The sequence below is a fragment of the Nomascus leucogenys genome, chromosome 12 (genome assembly GCF_006542625.1).
Source record: "Nomascus leucogenys isolate Asia chromosome 12, Asia_NLE_v1, whole genome shotgun sequence".
Taxonomy (NCBI): domain Eukaryota; kingdom Metazoa; phylum Chordata; class Mammalia; order Primates; family Hylobatidae; genus Nomascus; species Nomascus leucogenys.
Genome location: NC_044392.1, coordinates 33860170 through 33878443, shown reverse-complemented (window position 1 = coordinate 33878443; position 18274 = coordinate 33860170). Strand labels below are relative to the sequence as shown.

The 18274-nt window shown below is 38.6% G+C and overlaps 1 protein-coding gene across 6 annotated transcripts in view; it reads left to right on the top strand.

Annotated features, from left to right (window-relative positions):
• Positions 1-143: 143 nt before the first annotated feature.
• The window catches only part of DCAF6 (DDB1 and CUL4 associated factor 6), a 139272-nt gene continuing 121141 nt past the window's right edge, over positions 144-18274 (top strand). For 3 of the 6 annotated variants that reach the window (XM_030824021.1, XM_030824020.1, XM_030824025.1), the window contains exons 1-2: positions 144-593; positions 15884-15945. In XM_030824021.1, coding sequence (XP_030679881.1) covers positions 497-593; positions 15884-15945 — 159 coding nt within the window. In that variant the 5' untranslated portion in view covers positions 144-496. Of the gene's footprint in view, positions 594-743; positions 838-15883; positions 15946-18274 lie in introns of those variants that run through there. The other 3 variants (XM_030824024.1, XM_030824022.1, XM_030824023.1) reach the window with 2 other exon arrangements.

The window sequence follows — 18274 nt, the reverse complement described above, 5'->3', positions numbered from 1 at the left end:
GACACTACAGAATTAAGTAGCTTCTCTCTCTACTCGTCTTTTATCCCTAGCGATTTAAGGATCTGGTTCCAGTGGCCCGAATGCATTCTTCAGGGTGAGGGCAGCCGCGGCACACACCAGCTTCAGTCCCCAGGGTGGTCGTCATCTCGCGAGAAAGGGTTGACGGGGAGGGTATCCAGGACGAGGAGAGGGAGGAGTCGCCATCGCCTCCGCCTCCGCCTCCTCCTGTTGGAGGGGGGCCGAGGGAGGAGACTGTTGCTGATCTTTGGATGTTCTGGTTAGTCTAAGAAGGAGAGTATGAGGCGAGCTCCGGCCCAGGTGCGGCCGGGCTTCGGGGGCCCAGGCGCCGCTGCTGCCACCTCCATTTAACGCTGCGCCCTGGAGGCCCGGCGCGCGGATGGTGCCGGTGCGGCTCGGGTGTTGAAACGGGTGTCCCCTCCCCCTCCTCCCCTCCCCCACGCAGTGGTCTCCCCTCCCACCCGGCTCAGGCAGAGCCATGTCTCGGGGTGGCTCCTGCCCACACCTGTTGTGGGACGTGAGGAAAAGGTCCCTCGGGCTGGAGGACCCGTCCCGGCTGCGGAGTCGCTACCTGGGTGAGCGGGGGCCCCGGAGCGGAGGCGCTGAGGTCGCCGCCTAGAGTGGGGGAGGGGGCACGCTGCCGGGTCTGTTGGAGGTGGGACGGCGTCTCGGCGGGGGCGCCCGGAGACTCTGGGGTGTTGGGTGGGGCCTTGGTCGCCGAATCCCGTGCCAGTGCCTCCCCGAGTCAAGCCCCCTGTGCATGCTGCCAGCCGCCGCCCTTGCTGGGTTTTCCTCGGAGGGCCGGGCCGTGGGTAGAAGGTACTGGCTTGTAAAGGTGTTGGGGTCGCTAATGGGTTGGGACTCGCGGGACTTGCGGAACCTCCAGGAGCTGCCGCGTTTAGAGCAAAAGTTAGCTCTTTTGCTCTTTTCCGGAGCGCTCTCCCCGCTCAGCCGAAGAACCTAAGTTGTTGCCCACCCTCCCCTTCCATCTCCAGAGGGTTTAGGTGTCGGCTGCGACGCGTTGACCACCCTCAGGGACTTCACGCTCCAGACAGAATCCGTATAAACTGTTTTTGCGGCGCTGAGCCAAAACCTAAAAGTGATAGCTGAGCTCTCCCCACCCCCGCGCGCTCTCCCAGTTCCACTCTGCTCTTCAGCTCGTTTTGACCGCTTAAAGGTGGTGTAGGGTTTCACGTTCCTCTTCCCACCCCTGGAAAACACACTTGGCATTTACAGTTTCTTAGTTAAGCTTTCTAAAAACAACCTTCAATACTTGAGGGAACAGTATTCCACTTTTTTCGTTTTGCATAACATTTTTTTTTGAGGATTCTAGGTCACGCCCGAGTCAACTAAAAAGTTTGGTTTCTTAAAAATGGACATACTTAGTAAAGGTCTTTTTTGTTTCTTCCTGTATACTCTTCATTACTCTTTCTGTTTGTAGATACGGCAAACAACATCATATAAAATCTTTTTCTTTCCAGTTTTGCCACTTGCTAGGTTAAAAGTGTTGCTGTCATTTGTTTTTGATTTCAAGTAAAGAGAAGAAAATGAAATCTCATTACAGCCAACAGTTCTGGTTTGTAAATTATTTAAGAAAAGTTAGCATGCAATTTTTTAATTCTTGATTTTTAGTGTCTCAAGTAAAATACGAATACATTTTGTTTGTAGAAACCCAATAAAAATGAAGCAAAAATCCCTTTGATCCCTCCCATTCAATTTCACTCCGCCACCCTTAGAAATAATATTTTCTGTTTTCTGAATATTCTTCCAGACCTTTTTGTTTGCATTATTACAAGTACATATGTACATGTACAAATGCTAGGGTGTGTGTTGTGTGTGTGTGTGTGTGTGAGAGAGAGAGAGAGAGAGACACCTGAATACATGGTGTCATATTGTAAACATTGTTTTCACTTCTCCACATTTTGGAGATCTTTCCATGGCAGTAAAAATAGATTGATTCTGTCTTTTAAATTATTGCATAGTAGGTAACATTATGAAGTACTATAGGGTACTCAACCTTTCTTCAAGTGGACGTTCGCCCTTACAGCATTTTAATGAACATCATTCTGCAGGCTTCTGTGCATTTGTTGTAGGATAAGTACCTAGAGTGGTGATTAATCATTTTAAAATTGAACATAGCTGGAGTCTGCTTTTTTAAACTATTTACCAAAAAAAGTGTGCAGTATTTCTTTTAGAATTTATTTGCGGAGAAAGAACTTAATTTTAGCTTAATAAAACAAACGTTAACATTGTTTTGCATGGATACATTTATAATTTTGTCGTTTATCTCAGTTGGACAGTTTAAGTACTTGTATATAGTTCTATATTTTAGTGTTTTCTTTTGGTTCAGTTACTTCAGCTATATCTACAAACGAGTTAATTAAAATATAACAAAACCATATACTTTCTTTTCCCCCTCCTACTCCAACTCCCTAATGGAAATGTAATTTGTGTATTGGGTCTCGGGGAATTGAAGGGTTCACTGAGTATATTAGAAAGCCTGAATTATAGTTTTTCAAATGTATGTGTATACATACAGGGAGTTCTTTATCTTAAATAATATTTTAGACATGATAATATATACTCTTAAAATAGGACTTTTTGGAATGACTGCCTTTAAAAGTGGTTTTCTAAGTACTTGAAAATACTTTTTGAAAGTATGGAAACTTGAAAATGTTTGCAAAGAACTAATTTGTTGGTCTTTACCCTTAGTAGACCTTTACACTGTTATTCAGCTCTTCCATACTACAATGCTAATCTTGGCTTTGCATTCAGGAAACAGCAAAATCCACATTGGTAATGTTTGAATTAGTGATGGTTTTTTTTAAAAAAATGACTTTCCCCTCCCAGTTTTATTGGGGTATAATTGACAATTAAAAATTGTTATATTTAAGGTATAGGACTTGATAACTTCATATACAATCAAGTTAATATATCCATCATGTCACATAATTACCATCTTTTTTTGTGTGTGGTGATAAAATGACTTTATTATTATTAATTTTATTTTTTTATTAGATAAAATGACTTTTTAAAGTATAGTACTCTTGGCCGGGCACGGTGGCTTACGCCTAGAATCCCAGCACTTTGGGAGGCCAAGGCAGGTGGATCACTTGAGGTCAGGAGTTCGAGACCGGCCTGGCCAACATGGTGAAACCCTGGTCTCTACTAAAAATACAGAAATTAGCTGGGCGTGGTGGCGTACGCCTGTAGTCTCAGCTCCTTGGGAGGCTGAGGCAGGAGAATAGCTTGAACCTGGGAGGTGGAGGTTGCAGTGAGTCAAGATTGCGCCACTGCACTCCAGCCTGGGCGACAGAGGGAAACTCTGTGTCATAAGTAAATAAATAAAGTATAGTACACTTATAAAGACTTCCTTTTAAAAGTCAAATTCCGGCCGGGCGCGGTGGCTGACGCTTGTAATCCCAGCACTTTGGGAGGCTGAGGCGGGCGGATCACGAGGTCAGGAGATCGAGACCACGATGAAACCCCGTCTCTACTAAAAATACAAAAAAAAAAAAAAAATTAGCCGGGTGTGGTGGCGGGCGCCTATAGTCCCAGCTACTCAGAGAGGCTGAGGCAGGAGAATGGCGTGAACTCGGGAGGCGGAGCTTGCAGTGAGCCGAGATTGCGCCACTGCATTCTAGCCTGGGCGACAGAGTGAGACTCCATCTCAAAAAAATAAAATAAAATAACACATGGTGAATGTATTTCAATGACAATACATATACAGCTATTGCTCATTTTTAATGGTTGTGTTTGAGACTCCGTCTCAAAAAAAAAAAAAAAAAAAAAAAATAAGTCAAATTCCAAGTTAGGATTTTCCTAAGGAAATAGATTGCTTTTTTAAAAGACTTCAATATTTAAACATTATGATTGTCTATCTACAGGGTTGTAGATTTAAGTATTTTTCTGATACATTTTCATTATTTGTATTTCTACAGATTTTTAGTGCTGAATTACTGCTAAATAGTAAAATTGGGATAGAACAAGTGGGTAAATTCTTCTCGTAGCATTTACATTTCCAGTTATTTCACCATAGCATGTGCCCTTTCAATGGTAATATTCAACCTTTGTAATTGATTTTACTTAAACTCATTTAATTACCTCCTTTCTTCCCATCAAAGAAAATTACACTTCACAAAACTTCCTATTATGTTGTGGGAATGAAGATGAATAATTTCCCAGATGTTATTTATTATTAAAACATGTGTTTACTTAGAGCTCCCAAATCCACAAGATTCACCTGGGCCAATAGAGTGTTGTTTTAGACTAGCATAGATTTAGAGGGTAGGCCAGGGATTTTAATCTTTGTGAGCCTGATCTAAATTTCAATGTAGGATTCTTTTTTTGGCGGGAGGCGGGGGGCAGGGTGAGGCAGGGTCTTGCTCTGTCCCCCAGGCTGGAGTGCAGTGGCACCATCATGGCTCACTGCAGCCTCCATGTCCTGGGCTCAAGGCCATCCTCCCACCTGAGCTTCCTGGAATTTTTTTTTTTTTTTTTTTAAAGAATAATTATCAAAGTCAGAGATAACTGTAGGTTTAAATGTTTAAACGTAATAGTTTCTCAAATTACCGTATACTAAGTGTAGAGTAGTGCTTTTGGAAATCACTGATTTATTAGCCACGCAGATTTTATTATCCCATATATATACGGTTTTGTGAAGATAAACATTGTTAATAAAAGAAACTATTATTTCAATACATTGCTTGTTTCTACTCATGTTTCTTTCCTTTTGGACAGACACTCCTACAACTTTCTAACCCTTCTAAATTAAAAGATAGTAATTGATAAAAAAGTAATTTTAAGGTACTTCTCAAGGGAGTTATTTATTATAATGTATAAAATGTGTAAATTATGATTAGGCAGCCAGTGACAATTTTTTAGTGGAGATTGAATCTCATCCTTTTGTAAGGGGTTTATGAAGTCAATGTCCTTTGAATATCATTAGAGTCAGTATGTACTGAAATGGATAATTTTGCGTATAGATTACTCTTTAGTGCATCTTGAATACATCTACATTCTAGATTACCAGGTTCTTCATAATATGTTGCCAAGTTAGAGTATATTATATAATATATAATATATAATATATAAGAAGATTAGTAACTTCTGACTTTGGCCTCTTTTTTTAGCCATTGGGGAAAAGTTAGTAGAATATTTGTATGTTGTTTCTTTAGTCTTGAAATTTCAATGAAAGCTGAAAAGTGTATGATTTTAGTATTGAAAAATGACAGTCAATTGTGACAAACGTAAGATAGAGTATACTGATAATTCCTTAAGGCAGGACACCAAAGGCATATAAGCAATCATAACAACCGTAGACACTATGATAGCTCTACTGTGGGTTTCATTGCTTCCTAAAATAGGATGAATCAAGTTATAAGTGCTTAGAAGGTTTAGAAGCTTCTGGTAGCATAGAGCTTATGTTACAGGTATGCTTTAGGTCAGTGTTTTTAAAATGTTTTTAAAATGATCCATGATAAAAATACATTTATGTGGCAACCTGTGATATACACAACGAAAATAAAGGATTCTCTAGGTGTATATATAAGCCTTACTAGATGGGATGCATTCTGTTTTTTTTCATATTGTTACAACTGTTGGTATTGAACTGGTAGAATATGCACTAATGAGTCTCAGCTTGAGGTTTGGAAAATTGTTCTAGATGGTGTGTAGTTCTTGTAATTTAATGTTGCTTTAGGGTTAAGGTAGGCAGGCTTCCCCGAGTACTTGAAGGAGATTAAAAAAAAGTTTTTTTAAACACTGTGATGGCTCACAGGGAAAATGTAAATAGTGAAACTTCATGTACATCTTGGACAAAATAACTAGGGTCGAACACTTTTAAATCTTCTTGGGTAGATATCTATTGTGGGATTGCTGACTTCTATGGTAAGTATGTTTAACTTTATAAAAAACTTCCAGACTGTCTTCCAAAGTAATTCTACCATACTGCATTCCCACCAGCAGTATATGAGAGTTCCAATTGCTCCACATTCTCATCAGCATTTGGTGTAGTGAGTCTTCCTAATTGTAGCCTTCATGGTAGACGTGTAGAAATATATCATTGTTGTTTTAATTTGCATTTCTCTTTTTTTGTTTTTGAGACGGAGTTTCGCTCTTGTTGTCCAGGCTGGAGTGCAGTGGCGTGATCTTGGCTTACCGCAACCTCCGCCTGCCAGGTTCAAGAGATTCTCCTGCCTCAGCCTCCCAAGTAGCTGGGATACAGGCATGTGCCACCATGCCCAGCTAATGTTGTATTTTTAGTAGAGATGGGGTTTCGCCGTGTTGGTCAGGCTGGTCTCGAACTCCTGACCTCAGGTGATCCACCTGCTTCGGCCTCCCAAAGTGCTGGGATTACAAGTGTGAGCCACTGCGCCTGGCCTTTAATTTGCATTTCTCTAGTGATTAATGATTTTGAGTATCTTTTTGTGGCTTTTATTTTTGTCATCCGTATAGTCTGGTTAAATATTCAGGTTTACCTTTTTAATATTGTAAGAATTCTATAATTCTTTATATAACAGTCCTTAATCAGATATGTATTTTACAAATATTTTCTCTCAGTTTTTGTCTTTTTCTTAACAGTTTCTTTATAGTTCATACTTTTTATGTCCTATCGAAGAATCTTTACCTAATCCAATGTAACAAAGAGTTTTACTTTTTTTTTCCTGGAGATTTTCTCTTTTTACCTCTTACATTTAGGTCTGTGAACAATTTTGAGTTGTTTTACATATGTCGTAAGAGTCAAGTTTCATTTCTTTGCATGTTAATGTGCAATTGATCCAACAGTGTGTGTGAAAAGACTACCTTTTTCCCTTTGTTGAAAATCAATTGACCATAAATGTTTAAGTCAATTTCCTAGCCACATTCCATTGATCTAGCTTCATGTCTTTATACAGAGGATTGAAATCAGCTAGTGTGATACTTTAAACTTGGTCTTTTTTCCGAGACAGAGTCTTGATCTGTCATCCAGGCTGGAGTGCAGTGGCTCGATCTCGGCTCACTACAAGCTCCGCCTCCTGGGTTCACGCCATTCTTCTGCCTCAGCCTCCCAAGTAGCTGGGACTACAGGCACCTGCCACCACGCCCAGCTAATTTTTTTGTGTTTTTTAGTAGAGATGGGGTTTCACCGTGTTAGCCAGGATGGTCTCGATTGCCTGACCTTGTGATCTGCCCGCCTTGGCCTACCAAAGTGCTGGGATTACAGGCGTGAGCCACCGCGCCTGGCCAAAACTTGGTGTTTTTTTTAAAAAAATTTATAGTTATCCTGGCTATTCTGAACCCTTTCCATTCCCGTAAAAATTTTAGAACCATCTTGTCAATTTCTACAAAAAGACTTGGGATTTTGTGTTGAATCTATATATTATTTCAGGGAGAACTGACATGTTTACAATAGTGAATCTTCTCATCTGTGATTCTGGTTTGTCTCCGTGTATTAAGCATTCTTTGATTCAGCAGTGATTTATATTTTTTGGTGTTAGGTTTATCCTTAAATATTTCATATTTTTAATGCTATTTTAGATGATTTATTTATTTTTACTTTTTATTTGTACAAATTTATGGGTACATATGTAATTTTGTTACATGCATAGATTATGCTGCAGTCAAGTGAGGGCTTTTAGGGTATCCATCACCTGAATAATGTTCTTTTTACCCATTAACTAATTTCTCATCATCCTCCCACCTCCTCATTCTTCCACTCCATTATGTATCATTCCACTCTCTGCATCTGTGTGAACACATTTGTTTAGAACACACTTATGAGTCAGAACGTCATACTTGTCTGTGTGTGCCTGGTTTGTTTAACCTAAGATAATGACCTCTAGTTCCATCCACGTTGCTGTATATGACATGATTTCATTCATTTTTTTTTTTTTTTTTTTGAGATGGAGTCTCACTCTGTCGCCCAGGCTGTAGTGCAGTGGTGAGATCTCAGCTCACTGCAAACTCCGCCTCTGAGGTTCACGCCAGTCTCCTGCCTCAGCCTCCTGAGTAGTTGGGACTACAGGCGCCCGCCACCATGCCCGACTAATTTTTTTTTGTATTTTCAGTAGAGACAGGGTTTCACAGTGTTAGCCAGGATGGCCTCGATCCCCCGACCTCGTGATCTGCCCTCCTCGGCCTCCCAAAGTGCTGGGATCACAGGGGTGAGCCACCGTGCCCGGCCTTATTTCATTCTTTCTTATGGCTGAATAGTATTCCATTGTGTATATATACCACATTTTCTTTACCTGTTCATCCATTGATGGACAGTTAGGTTGATTCCATATCTTTGCTGTTGTGAATAGTGCTGCAGTAAACATACTGGTGCACATATCTTTTAGATATATTAATTTCTTTTCTTTTTTGTAAAAATCTAGTAGTAGGATTGCTGGATGGAAAGATAGTTCTATTTTTAATTCTTGGAGAAATCTCCATACTGTTTTCCGTAGAGGCTGTACTAATTTACATTCTCACCAGTGGTGTATAAGAGTTCCCTTTTTTTCACATGATAACCAACATTGTCTGTCTTTTTAATAAAAGACATTCTGACTAGGATAAGGTGATATCTCATTGTGAATTTGATTTGCGTTTCTCTTATGATTGGTAATGTTGAGCATTTTTTCATATACCTGTTGGGTGTATGCTTTTGAAAAATGTCTATTCATGTCTTTTGCCTACTTTTTAATAGGATTGTTAGATTTTTTTGGTTGTTGAATTGTTTGAGTTCCTTGTATAGTCTGGATATTAGTCTGCTGTTGGATGAATAATTTGCAAATATTTTCTGTCATTCGACAGGGTTGGTTGTCTCTTCATTCTGTTATTTCTTTTGCCATGCAGAAGCTTTTTAGTTTAATTGTGTCCCATTTGTCTGTTTTCTAGTATCTTTATAGTTTTGGGTCTTACACTTAAGTCTTTAATCCACCTTGAGTTGATTTTTGTATACTAGTGAGAGTTAGGAGTTCAATTGCATTCTTCTGCATATGGATATCTAATTTTCTCAGCACCACTGATTGAAGAGGGTTTTCTTTCCACAATGTATGTTCTTGTCGGCTTTGTCAAACATCAGTTGGCTGCAAGTATGTGGCATTGTTTCTGGGTTCTCTATTCTGTTCCAGTGACCTATGTGTCTTATTTTTATACCAGTAACCTGCTGTTCTGGTTAGTATAGTCTTGTAATATAATTTGAAGTTAGATAATGTGTTGCCTCCAGCTTTATTCTTTTTGCTCAGCATTGCTTTGGCTATTGGGGCTTCTTTTTGGTTCCATATGAATTTTAGGATTGTTTTTTCTAATTTTGCAAAAAATTAACTTGGTATTTTGATAGGGATTGTATGGAATCTTTGTACAGTATGGTCATTTTAATGATATTCTTCTGAATATCCAGTGATCATGGGATGTTTTTTCATTTGTGTCATGTATAATTTCTTTTATCAGTGTTTTGTAGTTCTCCTTGTAGGGATTTTACCTCTAGTTAAATATATTCCTAGTGTGTGTTTGTGTGTGTGTGTGTGTTTATAATTTCTTTTTTTCTTTTTTCTTTTTTTTCTTTTTTGAGACGGAGTCTCACTCTGTCACCCAGGCTAGAGTGCAGTGGTGCAATCTCAGCTCACTACAACCTCTGGCTCCCAGGTTCAAGCGATTCTCCTGCCTGAGCCTCCAGAGTAGCAGGGACTACAGGTGCACACCACTATGCCCAGCTAATTTTTTTGTGTGTGTGTATTTTTAGTAGAGACAGGGTTTCACCATGTTGGCCAGGATGGTCTCGATCTCTTGACCTTGTGATCCACCCGCCTTGGCCTCCCCAAGTGCTGGGATTACAGGCGTGAGCCACCACACCCAGCCTTTTTTTTTTTGTTATTTGTAGCTGTTGTAAATGGGATTGTGTTCTTGATTTGGTTTTCATCTTGAATCATTATTGGTGTGTAGAAACACTACTAATTTTTGTATGTTGGTTTTCTATCTTGCAAGTTTACTGAGTTCATTTACCAAATCTAAGAGTTTTTGTTTTTGTTTTTGTTTTGAGACAGAGTTTCATTCTGTGGCCCAGGCTGGAGTGCAATGACACAATCTCGGCTCACTGCAAGCTCTGCCTCCCGGGTTCAAGTGATTCTCCTGCCTCAGCCTCCCGAGTAGCTGGGATTACAGGCATGGGCCACCACACCCGGCTAATTTTTGTAGTTTTAGTAGAGACAGGGTTTTACCATGTTGGCCAGCTGGTCTTGAACTACTGACCTCAGGTGATCTGCCCACCTCAGCCTCCCAAAGTGCTGGGATTACAAGCATGAGCTACCACGCCCGGCAAATCTAAAAGTTTTTGTGGGGAGTCTTTAGGTTTTTCTAGATATGAGATCATATCATCAGTAAACAGGGATAATTTGACTCCTTCCTTTATAATTTTGATGCCTTTTGTTTCATTCTCTTGCCTGATTGCTCTGGTTAGGACTTCCAATACTATATTGAAGAGTGGTGAAAGTAGGCATCCTTGTTTTTTTCCAGTTCTTAAAGGAATGCTTTCAACTTTTCCCTATTCAGTATGATGTTAGTTACAGGCTTATTATATATGGCCTTTATTATTTTGAGGTATGATCTTTCTATGTATATGGCCTTTATTATTTTGAGGTATGATCTTTCTATGCCTAGTTTACTGAGAGTTTTTCTTATGAAGGGACGTTGAATTTTATTAAATGCTTTTTTCGCGTCTATTAAGATGATCATATGGTTTTTGTCCTTCATTCTGTTGATATGTATCACATTTATTGATTTGCATATGTTGACCTATCCTTGCATTCCCAGTATAAAACCCACTTGATCATGGTGTATTATCTTTTTGATTTGGTGTTGGATTTGGTTTGCTAGTATTTTGTTGAGGATTTTTGCATTTGCGTTCATTAGTCTGTAGTTTTCTTTTTATTCTGTATCCTTTGTTTTGTGTCCTTCTTTGGTTTTGTTATCAGGGTGATAATGGCCTTATAGAATAAGTTAGGGAGAGGCCTGTCCTTGATTTTTTGGAATAGTTTCAGGAGTATTGATATTACTTCTTCTTTGTACATTTGGTAGAATTCGGCTGTGAAGCCATCTGGTACTGGGCTTTTCTTTGTTGGGAGATTGTAAAAATTACTGATTCATTCTTGCTGCTCATTATTGGTCTGTTCAGATTTTCTGTTTCTTTCTGGTTCAATCTTGGTAGGTTGTGTTTTTCTGGGAATGTATCTATTTCCTGTAGGTTTTCTAGTTTATGAGTATATAGTTCCTTATAGTCTGTGATGATCTTTGTACTTCTGTGGAATCAATTGTAATGTCTCCTTTTTCATTTCTGATTTTATTTGGCTCTTCTCCCTTCTTTTCTTGGTTAGTCTGGAAAGTGGTTTAGCAATTTTTTTTTTATCTCTTTGAGGAACCAGCTTTTCATTTCATTGACCTTTTGTGGTTTTTTTTTTTTAGTCCATATTTCATTTAGTTCTGCTCTGATCTTTATTTCTTCTGCTAGCTTTGGGTTTGGTTTGTTCTTGCTTTTCTAGTTCCTCGAGGTGCGTTTTTAGATTATTAATTTGTAATCTTTCTACTTTTTGATGTAGGAATTTATTGCTATGTTCTTCTTAGCACTGCTTTTGCTGTATCCCCCAGGTTTTGGTATGTTGTGTTTCCATTTTCATTTGTTTCAAAAACATTTTTTTAAATTTCTGTCTTAATTTCTTCATTGACCCTATTGTCATTCAGGAGCATGTTGTTTAATTTCTGTGTGTTTGTAAGGTTTGTAAATTTTCTCTTGCTATTGATTTCTAGTTTTATTCTGCTGTTGTCTGAGAAGGCACTTGATGTGATTTCAGTTTTAAAAAATTTGTTGAGACTTTGTTTTGTGGCTTAACATATGGTCTGTCTTGGAGAATGTTCCATATGCTGATGAAAATATTGTATATTCTGCAGTTGTAGGATAGAATGTTTTGTAAATGTCTGTTAAGTCCATTTGGTCTAAAGTCCAGTTTAAGTCCAGTGTTTCTTTGCTGATTCTTTGTCTAGATGATCTGTCTAATGCTGTAAGTGGGGTGTTGAAGTTTCACACTATTGTGTTGCAGTGTATCTCTTTCTTTAGGTCTAGTAATATTTGTTTTATGACTCTCAGTACTCCAGTGTTGGGTGCAAATATGTATTTAGAATTGTTATATATTCTTGCTGAATTGTTCTCTTTAATATTATATAATGACTTTCTTAGTCCTTTTTTTTTTTTTTTTTAACTGTTTTTAGATGGTTTTTTCTCTTGCCATTTTTAGGATTTACTCTTTCACTTTGACATCAGACAGTCTGATTATAATGTTGCCATGGTGGAGACCTTTTTACACTGTATTTGTCTGGTGATTGCTAAGCCTCTCATATCTAGATCTCTAAATCTCTTAACTAGCAGTCACCTGTCCTGTGCTGTGCCAAGGATGAAATAATTCTGTGTTTTGTCTCTCCTTGGTAGAGTTTGTCACCCCCAAGTAAGAGCTAAGACTCTGAGAAAATAAGTTTTGCCCAGCCTAAGTGTAGTATGTTCAAGTCAGATATTTAAACCTAATTCTAACATTTCTTGCCCCAACCATCTCTATAAGTAATAATTCTCAACTAGTCTAGTAAAGGAGATAGGTGTGTGAATAAATAAATTACAAAGTTGTAATTTATTTAATGGTTTAATGATTACACAACCATTAAAAATGAGCAATAGCTGTATATGTATTGTCATTGAAATACATTCACCATGTGTTATTTTATTTTATTTTTTTGAGATGGAGTCTCACTCTGTTGCCCAGGCTGGAGTACAGTGGCACGATCTCAGCTCACTGCAGCCTCCGCCTCCCAGGTTCAAGCAATTCTCCTATCTCAGCCTCCCGAGTAGCTGGGACTACAGGTGCCTGTTACCACACCTGGCTAATTTTTGTATTTTTAGTAGAGATGGGGTTTTGACATGTTGATCAGGCTGGTCCTGAACTCCTGACTTCAGGTGATCCACCCACCTCGGCCTCCCAAAGTACTGGGATTACAGGTGTGAGCCACCCCGCCCAGCAATCACCATGTGTTATTGAGTGGTAATACAGATTCCAGAACAGAATGAATATCATGATCCCAGTCATTTATTCACTGATTCAGCAAATGTATATTGATTGCATACTTTGTGGCAGGCACTGTATTAGGTATTTGGAATACGTGGGTGAATAAAGCAGTGTTCTTACGGAGTTTATAACCTATTAATATAAAAGAATGCCAGAGTAGAGTCAGAATTATAAGAGGCAGCTTGAGGTACAGAAAGACTTGAGTTGGAAGCCACAATGCTAAGTTCATCCATAACAAGTGTGTAATTCTTGGGAGAAGATTCTTCATAGCTCTTTGGATTTCTGAACATCTTGGGAGCAGAGGCACTAGTCGTTTTGTTCTGGACTATCTTCTCAGTGAGGTTTATATAGTGAATAGCCTTGGAATATATAACAATTCTAAATATATATTTGCACCCAACACTGGAGTACTGAGAGCCTCTTGAGCCAAGGACAAATTTGTTGTTCAGTTTAATGTCTCCTTAGGGATAAAGGTCAGGCAGGTTTGCTTGATAAAAGATTTGGGTTCCCCAAGTTCAAGATTCCTCAGCTGTGATTAAAACCCATTACATGCACAGCATCTATCCAGGCATCTTCAAGTTGCCCTATGAGACTTGGAGGACAAGAACCACCAATGTGAACCTGAAGCTCATACTGCTTGCCATACATGAGCAGTAAATTTTTTTGCCTCTGACTTAGGAGTTTGGTGTCTTTTGCTAGCATCCAAGAAAGGTAGCAGTCCAATTGGTTACCTTGCAAATAGGCCAGACCCTTCACAGCTTTTAATATCATTCAGATGTGAGTTTATTATTTTAATTTGAGGAGGCTCAGTTTTATTAAGGTAGCATCCTTATTTTATGGTGGCTTTTAGCTTCTATTTCTTGGTATTACATTTAATTAGTAAAAGAGTAGTGGATGTTTTTGCTAGTTTGCTCTAGAAGCATACTTTATGAGATATCTGGACGATGCAATAAATTTTATCTCCAAACTCATATATAAAAATGTCATTCAAAAGCTATCTAACCACAATGTATTATGCCTCTATACATGTTCTAATGTGCAAACGTCATATATAAGAGTTCTTGCTAAAACAGCTTACTTTATCTTCTATTCTTAGGTTCTGCCACCATTTTCTCCAGACTGAAATGGCTAGAGCCATGTTTTCAAACGCAGGTTTTAAAATTTTGACAATAAAGTTTCCAATACTTTAATATTTTAATGAGTTTTAATTGATGTCATATTGTTAATTTGAATACTTTATTTCTTAACTCCTATAACTCAAGGAGATTACCAATCCTTTGGCCAAAAGGAAATGAGTTTTTAAAAATTTATCTTTTTTACTGAAGTTAGAATCTTTTTACAAGCGAAAATCAGATTTGAAAAGTTAATTATCTAAAGTACAACCTACTTCATGAAAACACGTTACTGAATTTCTCTAAGTTGTTTTATTTCAGTAAGTTTAGAAATCATAGAGCATCTCCCTCCCCAAAATAAAAGCCCCCATAATTATCCATAATTTTTTTTTAACTTATATATTCATCCCTTACTTAGCCATCTTACCGGTTAAATAACATGGATAAAGAAGTAAAACCAATGGGCTTCAAGAGGCTCTTGATTTTGACATGGAATGGGAAGAAAGTGCAATAGAGAAATCTGCCCTTTGTGACAGTATACAGAAAGTATAGGCAGATACAATTTTATGAGAGATCTCATCAGCCTGATTACTTAATTATTGTTCTTTGTCGTAAATTCAGCCTTCTTTCGTTACAGCTTCTGAATAAACATGCTTTTTGATCTGTGTTTGGTAAAGATGATTCATTCCTTAAAGGGACAGATTTCTCTTTTTCAAAGAAGGAACTTACTCTGTTTTTGCATTATTTAAACTATTCTGCTATTGATGGACATTTATGCTGATTTTTAATGCCAGATTTCATCATTGTAATGTTAACTTTAACATTTCTGAAATTGAGAAATGTTTAAAAATAGTTTGTACTTACTATTGCTGTTTGCCATCCTATTTAAAATTAAAAACCTTACTCCCTACCTCCAGTCATCCTTTATCTCTTTTTCCTGCTTTATTTTTCTGCATAGCACTATACTAACTTATAGCACTTATACCGATTATTTATTGTTTTTCTCCTCTCATAAGCAGGCAGAAATCTTTTTGTTTTATTTTACCACTGTAAAATATACTTTACCTGACACAGAGTGAGTATTCAATAAATATTTGTTGAATGAATGAATGAAGAAATGTACGAGAGTTTATTGTGGTCCAGATACTGTGCTAAGCCCTTTCTGTCCTTAAAATAACTACAGGCTGGGCGTGGTGGCTCACACTTGTAATCCTAGCACTTTGGGAGACCAATGCGGGTGGATCAGTTGAGGTCAGGAGTTTGAGACCAGCCTGGCCAACATGATGAAATCCTGTCTCTACTAAAAATACAAAAGTTAGCTGGGCGTGGTGCTGTGTGCCTGTGATCCTAGCCACTCGGGAGGCTGAGGAAGGAGAATTGCTTGAACTTGGGAGGCAGAGGTTGCAGTGAGCTGAGATCGCGCCACTAGACTCCAGCCTGGGCGACAGAGCGAGACTGTGTCTCAGAAAACAAACAAACAAAAAACTGCATGAGGTAGAGGTACTCTAATGAGGAAACTAAGTCTTAGGAGGAGGTTAAATTGCCCAGTATCACTCAGTTTATAAATGGTGGAACTGAAATTAGAGCATGAATTTACTTTTCATGCCAGATCCTAGGCTCCTGATTTCAGTGTTATATTTTTCTCAGCATTTGTGTGATTTATTTAATTTGTTCTTTCTTTTTAAACAGGAAGAAGAGAATTTATCCAAAGATTAAAACTTGAAGCAACCCTTAATGTGCATGATGGTTGTGTAAGTAATAGTTAATTCTCAACTCTGAAGGGCTTTGATACTGTTTAAGTGTTTGATGAAATGTCCCAATCCTCCCAGAAAGGATTGTGACTATAATAAAATGGGAGAATAAAGTTTTACATTAAAATATAAAATTATATTTTGAATTTAGAAGAGTGTATGCAAGATTTTTTAAAGTACAGATGAGTTTTCTAATATTATCGAAAGGCTTCCATCTCATTCACTGTACTGAAACTGCTTTTGTGACTTCATGTCTCCAAATGTAGTGTTCACTTCGTAGAAACTTTAGACATATCACTCAAACATATCCTCTTTTTTTCATACTTTTTGTTTGTTTGTTTTTGGTTTTGGTTTTTTTTTGAGACAGAGTCTCACTCTGTCACCCAGGCTGGAGTGCAGTGGCACGATCTCGGCTCACTGCAAGCTCAGCCTGCCTGCAAGCTCCGCCTCCCAGATTCACGCCATTCTCCTGCCTCAGCCTCCTGAGTAGCTGGGACCACAGGCGCCCGCCACCATGCCCGGCTAATTTTTTTGTATTTTTTAGTAGAGACAGGGTTTCACTGTGTTAGCCAGGATGGTGTCAATCTCCTGACCTCGATGGTGTCGATCTCCTGACCTCGTGATCCTCCCGCCTTGGCCTCCCAAAGTGCTGGGATTACAGGTGTGAGCCACCGTGCCCGTCCCATATCCTTTTTTTTTGAAATACTTTTTCTCTTGGCTTTTGCTAACACCATACTCTCTTGGTTTTCTTTCTATTTCAATCCATTGACTTGCTACATCTTCTCTGTCTTAGCTGACTCCCCCACAGTATGTTCCTTCACATGTTGGTTGCACGAAGACTCTGTCCTGGTACCTCCCACGCTCTTTTCTCTCCAGCTCAAAATGACCTTATCAAGTCCCATGGCTAAAAAAAAAAAAAAAAGAAAACATGACTTCTGCCTCTTCCCAGAGTTTATATATCCAACTTTCTACTTAACATGTCCAGTTGCATGTCTAATAGGCATCCCAAATTTAGCAGATCCAAAACAGAGCTCTTTTCAATTTTTATTATAAAAATTTCAAATGTACTTTTCATGTACTTGTCACCTAGACTTAGTAATTATCAAGATTTTGCCATATTTTCTTTTCTATTTTATTTTCTTCCCCCATCTACCTTGCTGAAGATCCGCCTTGCTGAAGATATCATTATTTTACCCTTATATGTAAGCCTAAAAAGCGATTGACATTTTCTTATATAACCAAAATGCCATTAGGTAATTTAATAATATTGACTATTTTCTCGGTATTATCTAATATATAGTGCATATTTTCCTTGTTTTAAAATGTCTTTTTATTGTTATCTGTTCAAAAGATGATCCAAGGACACCTCTACCTTGTATATTTTATGCCTTATACCTAGAATTCTCTTCTCCCACTTATCTGTAAAGCTTACCTTCTCATTTTATTTAGCTGTCTTTTCAAATGTTGCCTACCAAAGCAGCATTCCTTGAACACCCTAATTAAATAGCATGCCACGCCTGGTCAGTATCTTTCTCCTTGTATTATTATTATTTTTGATAGTGCTGACTATCTGGCATTATAATTAACAAACCAATTTATTTGTTTATAGTCTACACTTTTGCCTCTCTGCCCTGGCATGTTGGACCAAGAAAATGCCTTCACAAATTTGTTTTTTAAATTTAGTATCAACAGGAATGCCTGAAACATATATGGGACTTTATGAATTATTCATTGATGAGACAAAGAGTATATTATGTGTTAGATTAATTATTATTATTATTTTTGATATGGGGTCTTGCTCTGTCACCAAGGCTGGAGTGCAGTGGCGCAATCTTGGCTCACTGCAACCTCCATCTCCCGGGTTCAAGCAATTCTCCTGCCGCAGCCTCCCGAGTAGCTGGGATTACAGGCACCCACCACCATACCTGGCTAATTTTTGTGTCTTTAGTAGAGACTGAGTTTCACCATGTTGGCCAGGCTGGTCTTGAACTCCTGGCCTCAGGTGATCTGCCCGCCTTGGCCTCCAAAAGTGCTGGGATTGCAGGTGTGAGCCACTGTTCCTGGCCCAACATTTTTTGCAAGTTTAAACATACCTTTGTTCTCTGCTTTTGTACTTGATTGGTGATCTGAGTGGATACAGGATTCTAGGTTGGACATTATTTTCACTCTGTAGTTTTTTGTTTGTTTGTTTTGAGACTGAGTCTCACTGTGTCTTCCAGGCTGGAGTGGAGTGGCACAATCTCGGCTCACTGCAACCTCCACCTCCTGGGTTCAAGTGATTCTTGTGCCTCAGCCTCCTGAGAAGCTGAGATTACAGTCTGCGCCACCA